Genomic DNA, 20267 nt, shown 5'->3' with positions numbered 1-20267 from the left:
AGCAGCACCGCCATCACTCGCCCCATACACCATAAGCGAATAACTGGCTCACAGCGCACCTGCCGCTGCGGACCGCGCTTCGATTCCCGGCGCGAGTCCATATTACCATAAACAACGTGTGGACAAAAACTCGTCCGTTTCGAAACTGCATGTACCTATGTGAGTTAGTAGACACCCGCCTACGTGTTAAACTAATGGACACACGGGATTCGAACCTTCTACCCATTTACTTTTCGCAGAGTGGTGTGTTGTAAGTGTCCTGTGCTAATGCAATGTTATATGGTATGGCAGTTTTATTAAAGCAAAAGCACTGATCGGTTTCTATTATCTTACCTCAACGCTGAGCTATGTCGCTTAGCGTCACGTTACATACCTACTATAAACTCAAAAATTGCCCGAGTGAAATTACCGAGGTTAGGAGAAATACTTTCTCATTGTGGGAGGAGACCGGTGCCCTGTAATGACCCAGTAATAAGGTGACATCATCATGATATTTAAGTCAGGATACTGAAATCCTGGGTTCGATTCCCGGGTCAGAACAAGAATTATCTGGTATTCGATTTTTGTGTACAAATTACGTAACACTGACGACCCGACCGAGGTATTACATTTACGTTTTCAACCCCAAGATTCGGAGAGGATTTAAAGCAATCGGTGATATGATAGGGATAATGAAAGTTAAATCACACCAACCCGCATTGGAGCAGTGCGATGGGTGTTACTCTACATCACTATCTCCTATGGGAAAGGAGTCTTGTACCAGCATTGGTATAAAAATAGGCTAAGGATAATAATGATAATCTACACAATCTAGTCTGCTCGCATGACACAATCATCCACATTTAGTCCCTTGGTCGGGCAGTTCTTCACGCGACCGGTTGGTCGACAGGTCCACGGGGTCGCCCAAAGTCGGAGCCACCTGGCCGAAAATTTGCATACGTCGCGTATCTTTAACGACGGTTCTCGATTGTTTATATGAATCGACTTCGACGTGAGTTTGTATATGTGTGTATGTGCATGTAGTTATCGTATTAAATTAAAACCGATCTCGCCAACTCAATAGCCATTGAGGATAAAATGGCTTTAGGTACACTACCCATGTAACTTAAAGTAAAGCTTCCATTCTAATGAATTAATTTAAGCTGTGTCTATATGGTGTGCGAAGGCCACAAAACGTATGGTTTTTATTTCAAACAAATAAATAGAATCGTGCATGGGGTTCATGGATTGCTTAAACAATTGCATTATTGATTACGTATAATGGTTCTTGGGGGCTTACTAGCGCTAATCGCTTAAAGCATCATTATTTTAATATTGGTTGAAAGTGTAAAACGGGGTTGAAAAAGAGCAATCTGCCGGCTCATTTTGGTAGTCTGCTTTCCGGACCAGTGGTAAAGCCACTACAAAAGTCCTTATAAACTAGGCCTACCAGAAAAAAAAAAAAATATATTTTATTGACGGAATTGTAGTTTTAATTTTAGGATCGTCATATAGTATTTATCTATCGCATTTAAGTAATACAGCTTTTAGCCACGGTAGATTAGTGATTGAGCAGGCCGCAACCTACGAGAACCGATAGTAGTGACAATCCATCGGCGATACATACGTGCGGCTGTAATCAGAACATTCGTATGCCGGTCGGTACGATATGGCGTATCAAGTTACACGACGCATACATTAACTTATTTCGGACAGATGGAAACTATTTTGTATATTAAGTATTCTAGGGCCCCAAAGTCGTTTATTCGTCAATACTTTGATCTTCAAACGTTTATCGGGGATTGTCGTTACGAATGTTGGAGCCATCCATGCTAATATTATAAATGTGCACTGAATACCCACCGTACCCCTGGCGGTACGGTGTTTATTTCAAAGTTATCGGCAGGCAACAGTTTTTGTCAATTTAATTAAAAACACTTTTGACAGTAACAATTTAATTTTATATTTCCATTAAAAAAAAATTATGCGCTTATACCTTTTTTGCTATACTTGGTTATCTATTTTAATAAACGGGAAGCCAGACGATAAACGTTGTATCGTTAATTGTGATTAGTTTCACTCTACCTTCTGGTATTTGTAATTTGACATCGTAAAGAAGGAGACAAAACATTGCATACCTATGCTACTGCTATACTACATAAATATTATATTAGAAAGGGAGAATATATGTATATGAATATAAAAGGCTTAGTCTTTAACAGATGTAGGTTACATTAGTACTTTTATTTCCTTTAAGCTTTGCCTAAAGCTTGCTTTCTGGTGACAGCTTCGCGGAGAAAAATTCATTAACTCACAGGATTACCAAAATACTACGCAGACGAAGTTGCTGGCATTCGTTATTTTTTTTTTTTATATATTAATAGCGGGAAAACGAGCAAGTGGATCACCTGATGTTAAGTGATCACCGCCGCCCTTAAACATCTGCAGCACCAGAGGAGCCACCGATGCGTTGCCGGCTTTTAAGGAATTTGTTTATCCGCCCCTTGAATAACCCTTGATTGTTAAAAAGTTACACCTTAGATTCTATTTAAAGAATAGATAAGTTAAAAACAAATCGGACAGGCATTGAGATCTCGCACGGAGCGATCGCCATTTGATTTCAGGATGCTGCGATGGACCGGTGTCATTACAATAATCACCTATCTATTAGAATCTTACGATTATTGCCCATACATGACACGAACATATCCATTCACTGAATATTCATAGAATTAATAATATCGTAAATGTATAAACTATATCCTTTTTTATTTTTTGAATACACGCACCACGTTGATTCAATACATCGGTGAATGGCTCTCAATTAAATTCTTTAAAATTAAGAAATAGCAGTAGGGATTCGACATGCACAAATGTCTGTTACGTCTCGGGAATCGAAACCAGGACCTTATGATCCTATCTCGAGCACGCTAACGACTAAATCAACGAGGCAGTATAATTTAACAAATATAACATCACCCACACCTAACTGATAATAGCTTTATTACAATTATCATACGTAAATATTGTCAGAAGTAGCGCGTGTCCAGGTGACCGCCCCGTGACATATCTACAAGAATATCTAACATACATAAACACACATACATTCATACAAATATTATCAATTATAACAACATTCTTGATCAAATTTAACGCATGTATAGGTTTGCATCCTGAAGATGGATGTCGTGAACCTTTTTATCCCGGAAATATTATTTTAAATATATTTTTTTACTTACTTGCAGTGAGACACACACTTCACTCAATCGGTATGCTATAAAACACAACGGTGATAATGTAAAGTAAAAAGCACACGTATTTAATATTTTGAATTATGAGCCTAATATCGATGTAATAAGATCTATTGCTGATGCTTATCAAAAAATTATCTCCATGGCTTATAATGTTACCTCGCGGTACAAAAGAGAGGGATGAAGTATATTGGACAGTTGAATCGGCAATCTCTAAGGAGTGCGAAAATGTTTTTTTAATGGTTCAACACAAGGAAGTGCATCGTATTCGAATGTATCCAGGGTGTAGTCAACTAATTAACAGTTCAGATTCTACATCGCGGTTCGATGGTGCAAAGATGAGGGATGAAATCGAACAGTTCATGAATCGGCAACTCCTAAGGAGTGCGAATGTGCGCTTTTGCGCGCGGGTGCTTGACCTGTACGCTTCGGGGCTATTTCCGACTCGGGAATCGAACCGCCTTTATCGCCCGCAGGAACGACATCGCCAACGGTGCAAGTCACAGGCAAAACGTAAATGAATGCCTCCTAAATTTTACTCCATGTCCCTGTACTTGGTTTGTTTTTCCCGTAGAAATAGAGCTTGTTCAACACCTTTGCCGTGGGATTTTAGGTCATAGTGGGATATTATATTATGAAAAGAGTCATTTGCACATTTGTGCTTGCTTTCCAATGTTATCATGAGAATTGTCAAAATGAAGTAGGGTTAAAAATAATTATAACCTCAGAAATTAATTAGAAGCACGAGAGTTTCATTTCCAATAGAATAGGACAACTTATCGTATTTCTCATTTCATAGTAAACTATTGAAGAAAATAGGTTTTATAATAAAATGTGTCAGTAAGGTCGTCGGAAATAAATAGAGATGACTTAGGGCATTAGTTACAACTACAAGTATTAATTTCTTATGCGGAAGCATAAATATTTTTTCTTGCGCAGGGAGGTCTCTTAGGTCCTATTTAATAAACGATATACATAAATGACCATTTTTCTTCATTCATGTAAAATGTATAGTTTACCTCAAAAACTATTGTAATAAATACGTTTTGATTACATATATATTACTTTTATATATATATATATATATCCATATAAAAAAGACGTAAACAAACCGTAAATGGTTTAAATCGATGATAAAATATTAGATATTACACCGCTACATCTCATCACACAGTAGGCACCGGATGCGCACACTTTGCGTCTCGTCCAGCATCCTCGATGTCCGGTTGGAGTACAACAATAATTAAACTGCTTATAATTTGTACCTCGTTAGTCAATCGAACGCCAGAACCAGATCCACTGCCACTTACCTGCGAAAAGAAACGTTTAGTTTTAATAACTGTTTTAATTGTTACATATTATGTTTACCATATGCACATAAGAAATTGTATATACAAAGTTGCTTTTAATTTATTTTTTCAATTATTTTGTACTCTTGTGTACAATAAAAGTAAATTCATTCAGATTATATGAAAATATGTTCCAGTTGTTTATTTGTACCTTTTTTTTCTACAATTGGTTTAGGTAACTCGTTACACTCACTCAATGTTGGGCGCACCAAACACGCTTTACTCACTTTCTAAAATTTTGTATTTCGTAATATTAAAAATACTTTTTGAGAAGCACAGCTTTTAATGTACTCGATTTACAAAAAGAGAAACGAGCAAGCGAGTGAGCAGGACGCCATTAACTGAGAAACACAATGACTTTGGACATAAGCTACTCAGTTAATAAGTTGAGCTAGCAGAGCCCATCGATCACTAATAAAGCCGAGCCACGTCATTTATGCGCAAATCTGTCGCTTCTGTCTTTATTCTTACAAAAGTAATAGTTTTAAATACACATTAAAATGATGAAATAGAACTTATATTCTGATATAATTATAATTAATAGGGTGAGCAAATAATTAATATATCCTAAGGCCCGACAGTCAAAAACCTTTTATGTGCACGTATCATACGTTTTTCTATTATTTTGATATATTCTAAGGTGAAATATTGAAATATATATGAGTTATGATTATTATTACATGTACTGTAATTAACTTTAACATGACAAGCGAAACTCAAAACTCAAAAGTACCTCACCATCACCAACCCAAACGAATCGAGAAGTTACATCAACCCTAACGGTCCAAAATGGGGGACGCAAATAAATTTAGCATCGCAGTTCATAAAAGCCTTTTATACCTGTGCATTCACAGCCATATGCTTTTCCAATCTTAAGCCGCCATTGTTCGGAGCTGAATCGAAAGAGAAAAAAAAATAAAAGATCTTCCAAACATCTGGCGCTTGACACCCCCGAACACCCCCGACAAGATAAAAAGAGATAGTTGTATGTAGAGATGTCTGGTGGGAAAGAGATGAGTGTTACGATTGTTGGCACCCTCTGGGCAAAAAATCAAAAATTGGATGCGCGCACGCATCTAGCTTGGATTGTTCCGTTTCCGAATTCATGTATGTAGAGGTACGTTATATTTTAAAATTTTAAAAATGTATCTGGATGTACTTGAATTGTAGATTTCGGAAACTCTAAATATAGTCATGCTAGTTTATTAAGAGAATGCAATTTATCCGAAACACTTCAATGTTATATAAAGGTGTTTGATGGGATTAACGTGTCGTATGGTATAGAGATAGTTTAAGAACTCAAAGTGGCGTAGGAGAGAATTAATCGAAAGCGTCATGCTGTTATTTTTAATCTAAATAATCTAATTCAATCTAATTACCACATTATAATAATATTTATCCTTCAATTCCTTATAACAACTACTTCCCCAAAGGTTGTCTGGGATAGCTTTAGCGATAGATCGCCTTTGCACACCTAAACTAGATTTTATTAATTTTTTATTTTATCTTTTGTGTTTCTCTTTGCATTTTGTTTTTGTGTGTGCATTTAGTATTTCATAATAATAATATTTAATGTAATGAAAAATTTAATATCACTGATTAAATAATAAACGAGGCAAGAAAGAAATTACATATATCTTAGGGCTGCGCCCATATTAAGGAAAACGGAACTCTTAAAGGATCTCTTCGTAGTCTATCTATACGTCCCGTATGCCCGTCCGTGTGTCACCACTGCTATTTCCGAGGCTGCTAGATGCAGACGAGTTTTATTGTTTATAATAATAATTCACGGACAAGGAAGATGGCCTACGGTACGGTAAGTGGAATCTATCACCTTTAAACAGACTGCATCGCAACAGAAATGCGCATGGCAATACTTTTAATAAAACCTTTCCTTGATGAAATAAATTCAAGATGATAAAGGGTAGCGGAAAAATATACAAAACTTACCTAAAAATACCTACATTAATTGAACCTTTGAAAGAAGGTTGTAAAGTCAAAATAATTGGCCTTGTGTATAATTATATAACCGTTATTCTATTGAAATGAAGTCATTACAACTTGTCCTCAATATAAAACAAGAAAAGAAGATTACCAACAAAAATTTCGCTAACACAATCGACTGAGCAAAATTAAAAACAAATCATTAAACATCTGCTCCCATTGTCGGACGGCGCGAAAAACAAACAGGTTCTTTAACTTCCATGGATAACACAAAAATATTATTGTCTTTTATACAAAATTCCCGGATTCCCACGGATATATACCGGCCAGGAAGTTGCAATAGCCAACCCTAAGCTCAGCTACCTTTCGTAAATTAAAAAAAAAATACAAGAAAAAAAAGCACCCGCATACTTTCATATTCGAAGTTTGGAACATCTGTCGTCATGCATCCCTCTTCTGCATATGCTAGTTCGCGTGGTGCCATCTCGCTCATAGCGTCAGGTAGAACTTGCCGAGCTCACTTGTGTTAGTTGCAAGTGTTTGTGTGTGGGTAATTGTCAATGCAGTTTGGGAGCCAGTGGACGGTTGTTTTATAGTGTTTATACAGGTTAATATATAATATTTTTTATACGCTTTAATCTAATACAAGGACTTTAACTGCTCTGTATGCTCTTGTGTAAAAGTCATGCACTTACAATTCTAGTTTACAATACTTTAAGCGGACGGAAACATTATGTTAATTAGTGTAACTAGAATGAGAAGGAAAATAACATTTTATGAAAGAGTTTGTTTAATTGGAATACCGTTATGTTAGTTCATGACATGACAAAATAACTATGATGAGTCATATATGTCTTGATTTTTTTAAGGTAGAGATATTAACGACTAAAATCAAAATGTCTCACGGCTATGCTTACTCTTAAAGGTATTTAAGACTACTTAACTACATAATTAAGAAATGTTAATCAAACTTAAACGGGTGCGTGCTCTTAAAATAACATACTGCTAAGCTCATATCTTTAGAAGAATACAGTATATATATAATCACAAACGTTTAAAAATGTGCTTTTCCGCTTTCGAACACTTCCAACAAATCGACTAGCTCTTATACTAGATGCGCTTTTCAGAGTAATTGACAAGTCCGTGATGGATAAAGAGGCAAGTAAACAATGGAATTTTAATTTTATATAGAACGTGGTCTGAATTTAACATTAATATACTCGCCTCTTTTATCTGGTGGCCACATGGACTTTAGGCATAGGGTTATCTGTACACACTATCCGATGCGATATCGTATTTGCTCGGGTATATTATAAACTGCCTAATATTTGATCTCGCGATAAATCAAGATAGCGTTGCGGTAATACATAGAGGCTGTGTAGGCCACTAAGGTACTTCTGATCAGTGGCCTGCACTTCATAAATGCACAAAAGCGCTGTCTACCCTAACACTTTCATTTAACTGGCAACACTGGAGAATTTTTACATTTAATGCCACTTTAATGCTCTGTGCTTACCCTGGTCTAAATTCCAGTGCACGCCAACGCTTCTGATGCCAGTAAAGATCGTTTCATTGCTACGCACCCTTTTGGCAACCAAACTGGCACAGTGGTGAGCGCTGTTGTCTTATGATTGAGAGGGCCCGCGATCGATCTCCAGATGAGCCAGTTTGGGAAAATTTAATTTCTCAATATTCTCTGGCCTGTTCTGGCTTCAGGCGCGACACCATGCCAACAAAGATGTGCTGCGATTTACGTAGGTATGGGTTTAATATAGCAGCCATACCCCTAACAAGTAAGCCTGGTACAATCTTAAACTGCATTATTACTTACAAACAGGTAACCCAAGGGCTGACTGACTATTCATTAATGTTTTTTGCAAAATTAAATTCTACTTATGCGGTATTTCACAATGTTTCGCCCTTCAGTAACCTAATCAAGGAATTAATTAAATATCGCATCTGATAATGTGAACAACTTTAGGTTTGAATTCGACTCACGTTTCGAATAGTTTAAGCACCTCATCGTTTTATCCTTTCAACGTTATTGGTTTTAAATGAAATCGATAAAATATTTTTATTGTATTATAAATTATAATCAATGTGCTATTTATAAAAATAAAGAAAATTGATGTGTCTGTCTGTGATTTCGAAATAGCTTCCGCTTGCTAAACGACTTCAAATAAATACTGGCTGATTGCGAGTTGGATCCGTACACGAATGGTTCCGTACCACTGTGCTTTATAGAGTAATAACCATTATTAAAATCTACCAGAAAAACATGGCGTTTCTCGTGTGTATTGAAATATAGTTTCCTTTCAACTTTATTTAATTTTAATTATTTACTTTTACAACGACAACAGAAATAACCCTGTGAAAATCTCTATTCTCTACCCATTAAGGTTCATGAGATACTGACCCCTGACAGGCAGACGGACGTACGTGCGTCACGTACGGTGTACGGACTGACGAACCCAAATCGTCACGTTGTTAGCACCCTTAAGAACACTAAAAAGGAGGAGGTTCTATATTGAACTGTTGTTTGTCCACTGATTTCCTCGCCAATTTTTATTTAGTACTTTGATTAAGTATACTTTTTGGGCTGTCCCATTGTTACCAAGTCTTGATCTGAACCCACGGCAATCAATGGAAATATTATAGTCACAATGTTTTGGTTGAAATCTCTCGTATCTAATGAATTTTATGTATCGAAAATACAGTCGTATTCATATCAAACTACCCACCGACAAAATAACATGAACATTGTCTGTGAGTCAAATATAATTCTAATTATTACTTGAAAACTTTTTATTAATTGAATAAGAATTACCAATGAAATGAATTATCTGGGCTATAAACATTTATATATTATCCATTGTTTTATTATTTACCCACTTTTAAAATTAATGAATTTTGGTAAAATAAGTATACTACGACAATACCCAATCTAACCCCAAAGTAAGCATAGCTTGTGTTATGGGTACTAAGGTGACTGATGAATATTTTATATGAATAATATACACAAATACTTATAATATATAGATAAACACCCAGACACTGAAAAACGTTAATGTTCATCACACAAACATTGTCCAGTTGTGGAAATCGAACCCACGGCCTTGGACTCAGAAAGCAGGGTCGCTGCCCACTGCGCCAATCGGTCGTCAAATGATAGCATGGGTTATGCACGTTTTATATGATACTTTGAATAATACTTAGCACTGAGACATACAGATGTCTGATGAAGCCGCCTCGACGGAGAAACTGCAGGTTAATGCAGAAAAAGGATCTTTACTGGTTTGAAAAAGTAGCTACGGTGTTAGTACGGGTAGGCTCCTTACTAACATCGTACCTACAACTATAGCCTCTATAACAAGCCACGAAGCTATCCAAAGGGTGTCGGTATTTATCAAGAGATCAAAGGCGTAGAATTACTTTCTCTTCTTTATACTGAGCCAACTTGACTGATGATGAAATAACTTTCGATATTGGCCATTTCGAATAACTTGAATCTCTAATCCGCCACGCAGAGCAGTAAAATAAACAAAAATAAAAAATATATATAAATCCAATAAATTTCAATTACAAAAAAAAAACAGAATTGTCGCATTCATACAATTTTACATACACTGAACACAACCCCATATCAACTCCATTATAAACTGACCTAACAATAAATTAAAAACGATCATACAATTATAAACTTTAACTCCATAAGCTTAAATCTCAAAATCGCATTTAAAAACACTATTTAATCCAAGACGAACTGTGCTAGACCCCAATTGATATTATACTGTAAGCCAGTAGATATAAAGTTTAGAGTCGATTGTGTCTAGGGTTATAGTTATTTATAAATAGGCTGTCAAGCATAAAATAAGGGGCGCAGGCGCACCCTAGCTTAGTGATTTTTTGTCTTGCTCGCACGAGCGAGGGTGGTTTCACGACATAAGGCTAGTTACAAACTTTTATTTTTCTAGTCATTTGATTGATTTAACGCATAGAAGAATCCTAGTGTCCCTTTTATTTATAGAGATTTTCGTTACTATATAAAAATTAAAAAGTCGAATATCGACTGACAGACAGTATGATCCATCCACAGATAAAAACAGATCCATCAGATAAACAGCTTAAAAAAGGCTTTTATAACGTAGGCAATCTCAAAAGGATTAAGTATATCCGCTAAGAGGGCAATCAACAGGGATTCGGAATATGTATAAGTCTGTCAAAAATCGGAGTCAGCGTGAGCGAAGCCGTAGGCAAAAGCTAGCGGGTTGGTGAACTTTCAACAGTTTTTAAGGGATAATATAATTTGCCATAGAAAATTGCCCCTATTTTAGCAACGTTCAGGGTCTGACCTCTATATCTAACTTGAGCTATGTTTCTCTGGGACATAAATGGAATGAGAATGATTGTGTTAAAAGGTAGGATTTTTTGGACTGACGGCAGATTCTAAGATGATGGCGAGCTTATTTGTTAGGGGTATATCAGACCATATGTACCCCTATGTATGTGTCGGTTTCTAAGCGGCATTGGGCACAACACTAAATACCTTGGCGGCACCTCTTTGTGGGTAGGTGAAAAACTAGCCACGGCCGACGCCTCTAACCATATAATATTATTAATCATACATTTCTTTGATTACATCACATTCATACATAATAACATAATAATTTTGGTCAGCCTTACAAGCACACTGCGTTTCCGTTCGGTCCATCTAATCTCTGTCTTGCCTGAAAATCAGTCACGTCATGGGCTCACTCATTAGTGCGTTTGTCATTGTATAAACAGAATAATAGAAATATTGCGCGTACGCAACTCTTTACTTATAGACTCTATGCTAAAAGAGAAGAAAGGTTCTTTCAAAGGAAAGTTTTTGTACCTTACCGCACAGCAGGCCGTCAAACGAACGTGTGTAGAACCCTATGTATGTGAGGTGCCTTATTTTACCAGTTAAAGTCCCTCGCTCGTCCAGAACAGCTAGTATTGGGGTCATATTATTACTGCACAGTGAGTGCGTATCAATAATTCTCGAGTAGGTATCCAGATATTATCTGTCAAAGTCTCTCCCTATAGTATAACTATAAGCGGTTTTCAAAGAGTAATTTCGTGTAGTAGGTAAAATTTTTCCGCTTCTTTATGGTAACAACAAACTCCCAGCTAAGTATTATGTCTACAAAATGAAATAGCGGAAGTCAAGTCTCTAGGGTGACATTCCATATAAACTTTACTTATGTAGGCTTTGATAGTTCCTCACTAACTAATCCCCGTGATAAGTTAGTGAGGAAGGTGTGAACGTGAGTACTTAGTGTATTTGTTTCATTTCACTTTTGGTCCCGAAAAATCCCTTCTAAGTACTTCCTACATCTTTTTGAGTAAAACGTTTCATTTATGCTGGTGGGATCTAGACACATATTTATCAGTCATTCATTAAGTCAGTCGCAGTAATATTTATCCTCATAAATAATCTCTCAGTTCATCTTCAAACGCGTGGTAGGCAAGACTTTTTAATTTTAATGTCATCAATCGTACCCATGGGACGATTATCCCCAAGACAAAAACTACTGTGTGAACCATAGCAATAAAACCTAACCACATTGACGATAAACTTGTCGTGGAAGTTAAGTTTGATGGATGCAACGACTAACCAAGCATATTACTAACTAGGAATATTTTCAACGTTGCCTAATGAACCAAAATCAACATGTGTTTAGGAAGTTACACCTATCCAACTTTTATTTCAGTTGTTACTGTGACTATACACTTATTTTAAGCTCCACGCGAATCAAGGTGTGTTTAGAAAGTCAGACCGATCTACACCTCGCGTTCTTATGGTTATAATTTTTGTAAGAGAATTTGTATTTACCGATTTCGAAACGCATTCGCGTAACTAGACTAGTAGTTTCTGATTAAAGTAAAATAACCATTCCAGATTCAGCGAATAAACTTGTGTTTTGGGAAGGCAGACTGATCTCCACCTCATATTAGAGTAGTTATATTGAAAGATATACTATTTATATTTAACAATTCAACATAAGTTCATGTGACTAAGGTGATCCCCCTACACTTTATATATTGAGACGGCAGAAAGCTCGCACAGTGGAGTAACACTTTTTTCTTTTTTTTTTAAAGATACTTCCCGCGAGTGATCCGACGCGACGCTGTCAACTGAAGCGGGTCACTCCCATTATGGTCAGGCGTGAACAGCTGTTCGAGATTGTGCTGCAGGGCAACGACACATTCGGCTGCTAGTAAGTTTGTCTGTTTGTTACTTGTGTAAAAGACCCCTCTCTATGTTGGCCTTATATGTCATCATTAACGTCTCACTACAGAGCGCGGGTCTCCTCTCACAAAGCTGGCCAATTGCAAATTAGTGATAGATATACTTCACATAATGTATGGAGAAGTCTCAGGCAAGCAGGTTTCCTTCACCATTTAAGCATGTGATATTTTCATTGCTTAAATTAAATACATAGGAACAGAATTTTGTTGTCCACACATTGGAAGGTCGTTAGTTTTGCATCGGTAGCTTCAGAGTTACTTTTTATGTTATCGAACATCACATCCACGATAGCTTAAATGTCTTTTTATATTGAAGACCAATCATAATTTTACAAATCTCCACAATTTCGACAGATTTACTTTCCCCCTAAGTTAGGTTTTTGAATAGATAAGTTACAACCGTGCAGGCCAATTAGCGTACGTAAAATGAATAACTGTTATTCAGTGTGAACTACAGAACAGAGGTAATTAAAATTGAAAAATAATTTTATAATTAAGGTGTTGTTATAATTTGCATGCCATAGAATGGCAGATTGTAGCATGTTGTTTTATTAGAAGATCAAATTTGTTAAGCTGCAATCACGGAAATAAAGATTTGAATTTGAAATACGAGAACAAAAACTGCTAAGTGCGAGATGAACTGACAAAATAAGGGTAATATGACTAAGATCGGCGAAAAACGACTATAAAACACGTCTCTTGTACGTCACGTCTTTTCATACACGTTCCCTATTTTAAGTTTTGACTTTTAAATTTATGATATTTTATTACAGCGTTTGTCACATTTTGTGAAAATTTAAACTGCAGGTTATGAGTAACAGCCCTTTTTCAGACAGAGGGGCGGACGGACAGGCGATAAGGTTTTACAGATCCTTTACCAATATTTGCTTCGACCCGAGAACCGATCCCAGGACTTCGTGATCAGTAATAGAACACGCTAACCAAAAATCAGCAAGGCAGTTCACGAGAAAAAACAAAGTATCAAGCAACACTCAATGTGGCAGTGACTTTAACACAAAGAACAAAAGTGTAACAATCCAGTGTGAGGAAACCCGTTTAATTTCGTGAGCAGTTAATTGAAATACATTGTCTCAGATAATGCCGTTTATTAAGTAATTTTAAGAATTACAAAATGAGGTTCAAACAATATGAAATAGATAGGGACTATTATTAAAACCATGAAGTTCTTCACAGCGACAAAAATATAAAGTTATTCTTGACTATATTTCTGACTAAATGGTTATCCGGGAAACATCGTGACATCTTTTCGTCAAAAATCCCTCAGTTCCTGAAGACCAGTCTTCGAACAGTGCGTGTTGCCAGTGATGACCTATAATTTCAGATCAGAAACGATACGTGATAAATCAGAACTTTGGAGTTCCGTAGAAGAACCAGAGTTACCGACATAGCTCAACGAGTCACGAAGCTGAAGTGGCAATGGGCCCAAGGTGCTGGGCCCCGCACACAAAACTGGTAAGCGCAGTGTTGGTCGACCCCCAAAGAGGTGGACAGACGACATCAAGCGCGTTGCAGGTCCTATGTCCAGCAGTGGACGCCTATCGGTTTATATGATGATGATGATTATCCGCTGCACTCGACATTAAAACTACTAATTTAAGGATAAGAGATTATTTTTGTTGCGCATAATTTTATTAAGGCAACTAGAACATTACATGAAACAAAAATGGAAATCTTTGTGAAGCGTATGAGAACCGAGAAGGGAAACTTTTCATACGTGTACATGTGATATAAACTACGTAGAGGTACAGATCTCTGCGATGCCTAGCCGCGTGATGGTACAAAAAGTTTTGGGGGGAATCAGATCAAATTTCCTGAGCACACTCTCCGAAATATATCTGATGCTCAATTATTGAACTTCAAAATCTCCAACCATAATCAACAAAAAATGTAACCTCCTTTTTTGAAACCTTAATTAAATATGTACTATGCGATATTCAAATTACAAAAGTATCAATTACATTCAATACAATAATAATATTATTATCAATAAACGTGTCTTATCTGTGTGCCCTTTGGATGGAATTGCAGCACTTAGTATCACCTATATAGAGTTACGCACGTACCTATTTCATATGAGTATGCCTATGTGGTATTCACATATGTTTGTTTCATGGGAGGATTCGGCTGTGGCTTAATACCACCCTACCGATAAAGACGTGCTGATGCTAAGCGATTTAGCGTTCCGGTGCGATGTCGAGTAAAAACTGATTACGGCCATGGGTTAAAATAACTGGCATACTCCCCAACAGGTAAGCCCACGCCCAAGGTTCAATTAGCGGCTAAATAGCAGTTTTTAGTTATACAAGTACCTGCATCATTATCATCATCATCATCGTTTTAAACCCACTACCGCCCACAACAGGGCACAGGTCTTTTAACAGAATGAAAAGGGTTTAAGCCGTAATTCACCACGCTGGCCAAGTGCAGATTGCTAGACTTGATGGAGAACCTTGATGGAGAAGCCTCACGCGTTCCTTCCTCCTCACGATCCTTTCCTTCATCGTTGAAGCAAGTAATTAAATATCACTGTTTCAAACGCACGCAACTCCCTAAAGTTAAAAGTGCGTGCCGGGGATATACCCGGGCTAACATTGTTACACTCTTGTATTAATTAACAAGTACCTACAAAATTAAAAAAAATAATTAAAATCACGACTGTACTAATTTTCATATTTGAAATATGGTTTGATGTTAGGATCAGGTCACTCGGGATAATGTACAGTACAACAAAAGCTGTTCAGGGATAAGAAGTTAAGTAATGGTAAAATAAAGAAGAAATTTCGAAGGCCAATTGGCGTAGAGGGCAGTGACCTTGCTTGCAGAGTCCAAGGCCGTGGTTTCGATTCCCACAACTGGAAAATGTTTGTGTGATGAACATGAGTCTTTTTCTGTGTCTGGGTGTTAATCTGTATATTATGAGTATTTGTGTATATTATTTCTAATTTATTCATCACTGGTACCCATGGCATAAGCTACGCTTACTTTGGGGCTAGATAGTGTATTGTCTTAATATACTACACTTCCTTATATAAATACATACACCGTGAATAAACTCGAGTGAAAGAGTTTTTTTTTATGTAAAACAAACAAGAAAATAATAGGGAGTTACATGCTTTTTCTGTTAGCCATTAGAGTCCTTGGGTCCCTTAGCCCTAAGACCTACACTTTATAGCCTAAGTTGAAAATGCTGCCAGCGTTCTTATCACCAGTCTACGCAAGTATGATTTGTATAGTTACATAGTTAGTTTGGATTATATAGGTTTACTAGCTGTTGCCCGCGACTTCGTCTGCGTTTGATTTTGTTTTTAAAGTATTCAGTATCGCTAAGCCTTAAATGAGTATAGTAGTATTTATACCTATATAACATGTGAGTTGTGACTGTCAATTAATCATAGACAAATAATTTGCAATAAAATAAAATTGCGACTATAAAGTGCTTATATTAGGCCTACTTGAAATAAATGAATTTTGAATTTTATAATTAAAGACCTAAGCTATCCTATCTCTTAAGTTGGACCAGACTGCTCACGGTGTGCCAATTTAATTTAAAATCGGTTAGGTAGTTTAGGAGTCCATCGCGGACAAACATCGTGACAGGAGATTTATATATATTAAGATTGTACCATATTTTACAAATAAAACGCTGCAACCCCAATAAATAACAAACATCCCATAGCGAGTTCGAGAAATGCGGTGCGCTGCATCAATCACTATTAATAAATCGTCAAAGGCCTTAGTGATAAAAATTTTCATTTCAGTAAGTAATTTGTTGAAATAATACATTGTAAAATTTCCTATCGATTCTTTGGAGCATCACTAGGAAAAACAGTTTGGAAGTCGTTTAGATAAAAATGTGAAAATGGTCATGTGGAAAGTAACAACACGTGAAAACACAAAGAGACAGCACACAACTAACAAACAAAAACATTTTCTAGATACTGTAACTATAACACACAAATGACAAAATTAAAAACAAAGTGACATTACCCAAAACAGTGACTACTGACGCCGGATTAACATTAGTAACGTGTTGTGCCATGGTGTGCCTAAAAGTCAACCAGTGTCACACATTATAACATAAGAAGGCACGCCTGCTGGTTGAAAATGTATGACTCCGATCAGCCTCTTACGTCTCAATGTATGACACAATATGAAATTATAATGTCAATACAGCGCTAGTGAAGTTCTACATTACACGCACAACAGACAAAATAAAACACAGATACAGAAAACGAAACAAAACACTAACAGCACAATAGCGACACTACAACACTCTCTCACCCATTGCGGTGGTACGTCCGCGTGCTGATGGTGCTGGTGGTGACTGTGCCGTCGGTCCGGCTGCTGGTGACCGTTGGCGGCCGCGCACGACGTCGCCGCGACGCCGTACTAACAACGCCAAACGTGAACAGTGAGTTTGTGGTACACGATTAAACATTTGGCATAACAGCACACAACACAATGATGTGACGATGTGCAAAAGTGACGTGGTAATAAAATACAACATGACGGCAAAAATTACATTATTTGTAAAAATGTCGGCGAGTGACGTGGAATTCATTAGTGCATTTCTATAGCCAAAATTAACTAAATTAAGAACCATTATCGGTTTAAGTTGCAAGTGGTAAACCCTATAGCCAGTAAAGCTAAAGTTGATCAAACAACATTAATAACACAACGATGAAATTCGTATTTAGTTAATCATAGCATGCTATCCACTTGAGTGCAAGCGAATTTAGATAGGTTGGTAAAAATAGTTCAAAAAAAATTATTAAAACGCACATTACACAACACAGCATTTAGGATCTTTTTCGTAGGTTGGTGGATGTGCAAAATAAGTCTATTAATCCATTTAGTTTCTGAGTTTTTTAATGGTAGGGTAAAAGAAATGTTGTTACAAAACAAATAAACACAAAGAAATCAGTCATTTTGTTGGATTAAATATACACGTGACACGCCGCCAATCTTGGGCCTGTCCACGGGCAATGTCGTTTCATTATAAAAGAAACCTAACAGAGATAATGGTCGTAATAAATTGCAAATGGTAAAGAAAATGGCATGGAATGAAATTAATCATTCACGAAAATCAGCGATTTAAGTTTAAAATTTGTAGCTACTTTATTGTATCCGGGGTAGTACCTACCACCGCAATGCTTATTTCTGCCACAAATCAGTATTGTTGCAATTCTGTGTTCCGGTCTGAAGGGCGCGGTTGCCGGTTTAATAATTACAGTCGCATGAGGCTTAACATCCACACAGGTTGGTGGGCACAGGACTATACTTTGGAGGTCGTGTTTCTAGTATGCTCTGCGAAGTGTTGGTCTGTATATAGGCAATGGATTCACTTAACATCAGGTGGGCCATCTGCTTAGTCAATCAATAATTAAATTATTACCATAAATAAAACGTAATCGATTAAGGTTAAATCTTCCAGCGATAATATTACTGTTAGTTATACTGTTGTGTCAAAGTGTTTCCGAAGTGTCGTTGAGGAACATAGTTAATGTTCCAGGTCAACTGTCCCCTTATCCTAAGTCCACTTACCCGCGTCCCAGGGGACACTTTTTATCGTCTTATTTAGGATTGTTCGCGAATTCGCAGAAATGTCGAGGCTATCGCCAATATTGTAGGCAATAAAATGGTCATTCAAAGTTTCATGTATTTACTGTGTGTGAAGATCTCGATTTTATTTTTTTATTTTAAACATATATGTGATTACTTTGGGACACGGTGTGGCGACGCACTGGGCTGTGGGTGTAAAATCGTGATTCCCTAACAGCTTTTTTTTAATTTTATGTTCATCTCGACAGTCAGTATACAGTAAGTGAAAGTAAACAGTTGTTTATAAAAGCAACAAAACAATAATTTATTCCGGTAGTACACACAGGGTTTTTATCTGATAAATATGTGTTCGTATAATTCAAATAAATGGGTATGAAATTTGCAATCCTTTTTTTTTTAAATAGTTAATAATTATTTCTTTAAAGAAATCATCACGTTTAAATAAATTTTCGTTTCATGCATAATATTATCTATATAAATAGGAATTTCGAGATTTATCATTATAATTAATACTTTAAACTCCATCAGCTGAGTAACTAGCCATTTCTCTCACTCTAAAAGTCTCAGATCATCGTAAGTCTACCAGCAGTAGATCTAAGGCGTCAAATGGCTCAGTTGACGAGTTGGCGTACCGATACGATACCACGTGAAGGTGAAATAGCAGTTAAGAGCCAAAACCTGTCAACTTTGAACAATGAACTTAAGGATTTTCGGTGAAACGCCGAGCACACAAATACACACACCGACATATTTACGTGTACATAATATGTGTAATGTGTAGCGTGTACACACTACAGTACACGTATTAGCCAGTCGGCTGAGCGCGTCTTCAGTTTTATAGACGACGTTATAGCTTTGTACACTTGATGGCAAAAGTGACTTGAAATAAAAATCAAATCTACTATTACATTAAATAAAAAACTGTTATAATTACTAAAGTTGTTTCGTTTTTGATTTGCACCGCAAGGATATGTATATACATTTAAAAAAACCCATGATGCAAAGAGTGTTTAAGTTTAACGTGTATAGTTAAGGGTGAAGTGTCTGTTTGTGGGATTGTAACTCCCAAAATAATGGACAGATTTTGATAGAGATAGTCCGTAGCTGCTTTAATTTGTGAAAACCTGTCCAGGGGTTTCAGAGGTCATCAGCTCATTTTCTACTAGACAACAGAGTAGTGGAAAAAAAACTGCTCATATCAGTATAACTTTTGCTGATTTTTAAACAATTGGGGATTACTTTTAAACAAAATACAATATTTTTTTAAGTTTTCCTACTAAATGGTATGAAAACTAAGGTAATTAGCTTGTTTATTCTTTTCAATTGAATACCTGAATTTTTATAATTATAAGAACCAATCGAATAATAAATACTACCTGTAGATATATAACTTCATGGCTCATCAATTAAATAGTACACACAACTCTTTACCCCAAATACCGAAAACCTATTAAAATTACCCTAAACCCACAATTACGACCCCAAACAGCTACATAATTACAAACGTAGCTCACCCACTAATAATGAATGGCGATTACACACCACTTTATACCGCGATGCGTCTGGTTATGTTGTTTTGAGTACTAACAACTACCAACTCTAAAGAGAAAAATAGTTGGAAAATCCATAAGTGCACGCCTCATAATCTTATTCATTACAATAAAATTTAGATTATTAGTAAATAATAATTAAACTGAATCTAATTATACCGTGAAAAGTAATAGGCTTCTATTCCGCAAAATACTGAAGCCTATAAAAAAACCAACTCGATAAGTGAAATATTTCGCTCGTTATCGTTACAACAAGATACGGTATCCGCACATACAGACACACGGACGTCCAAGACAGAACTTTTTTAAAGATTTTTTTTTAAGTAGTTTAAATA

The 20267-nt window shown here is 36.5% G+C and overlaps 1 protein-coding gene across 2 annotated transcripts in view; it reads right to left on the bottom strand.

Annotated features, from left to right (window-relative positions):
• The window catches only part of LOC120624984 (transcription factor 12-like), a 110579-nt gene that overhangs the window by 56711 nt on the left and 33601 nt on the right, over positions 1 to 20267 (bottom strand). The window contains exon 3 of one of the 2 annotated variants that reach the window (XM_039891866.1): positions 17102 to 17209. The exons of the other annotated variant lie outside the window; for it this stretch is intronic. Coding sequence (XP_039747800.1) covers positions 17102 to 17209 — 108 coding nt within the window. The remainder of the gene's footprint in view (positions 1 to 17101; positions 17210 to 20267) is intronic. 2 annotated transcript variants of the gene reach the window in all.

Source organism: Pararge aegeria, chromosome 7, assembly GCF_905163445.1.
Source record: "Pararge aegeria chromosome 7, ilParAegt1.1, whole genome shotgun sequence".
Classification (NCBI taxonomy): domain Eukaryota; kingdom Metazoa; phylum Arthropoda; class Insecta; order Lepidoptera; family Nymphalidae; genus Pararge; species Pararge aegeria.
This window is presented reverse-complemented; position numbering and strand designations above follow the sequence as displayed.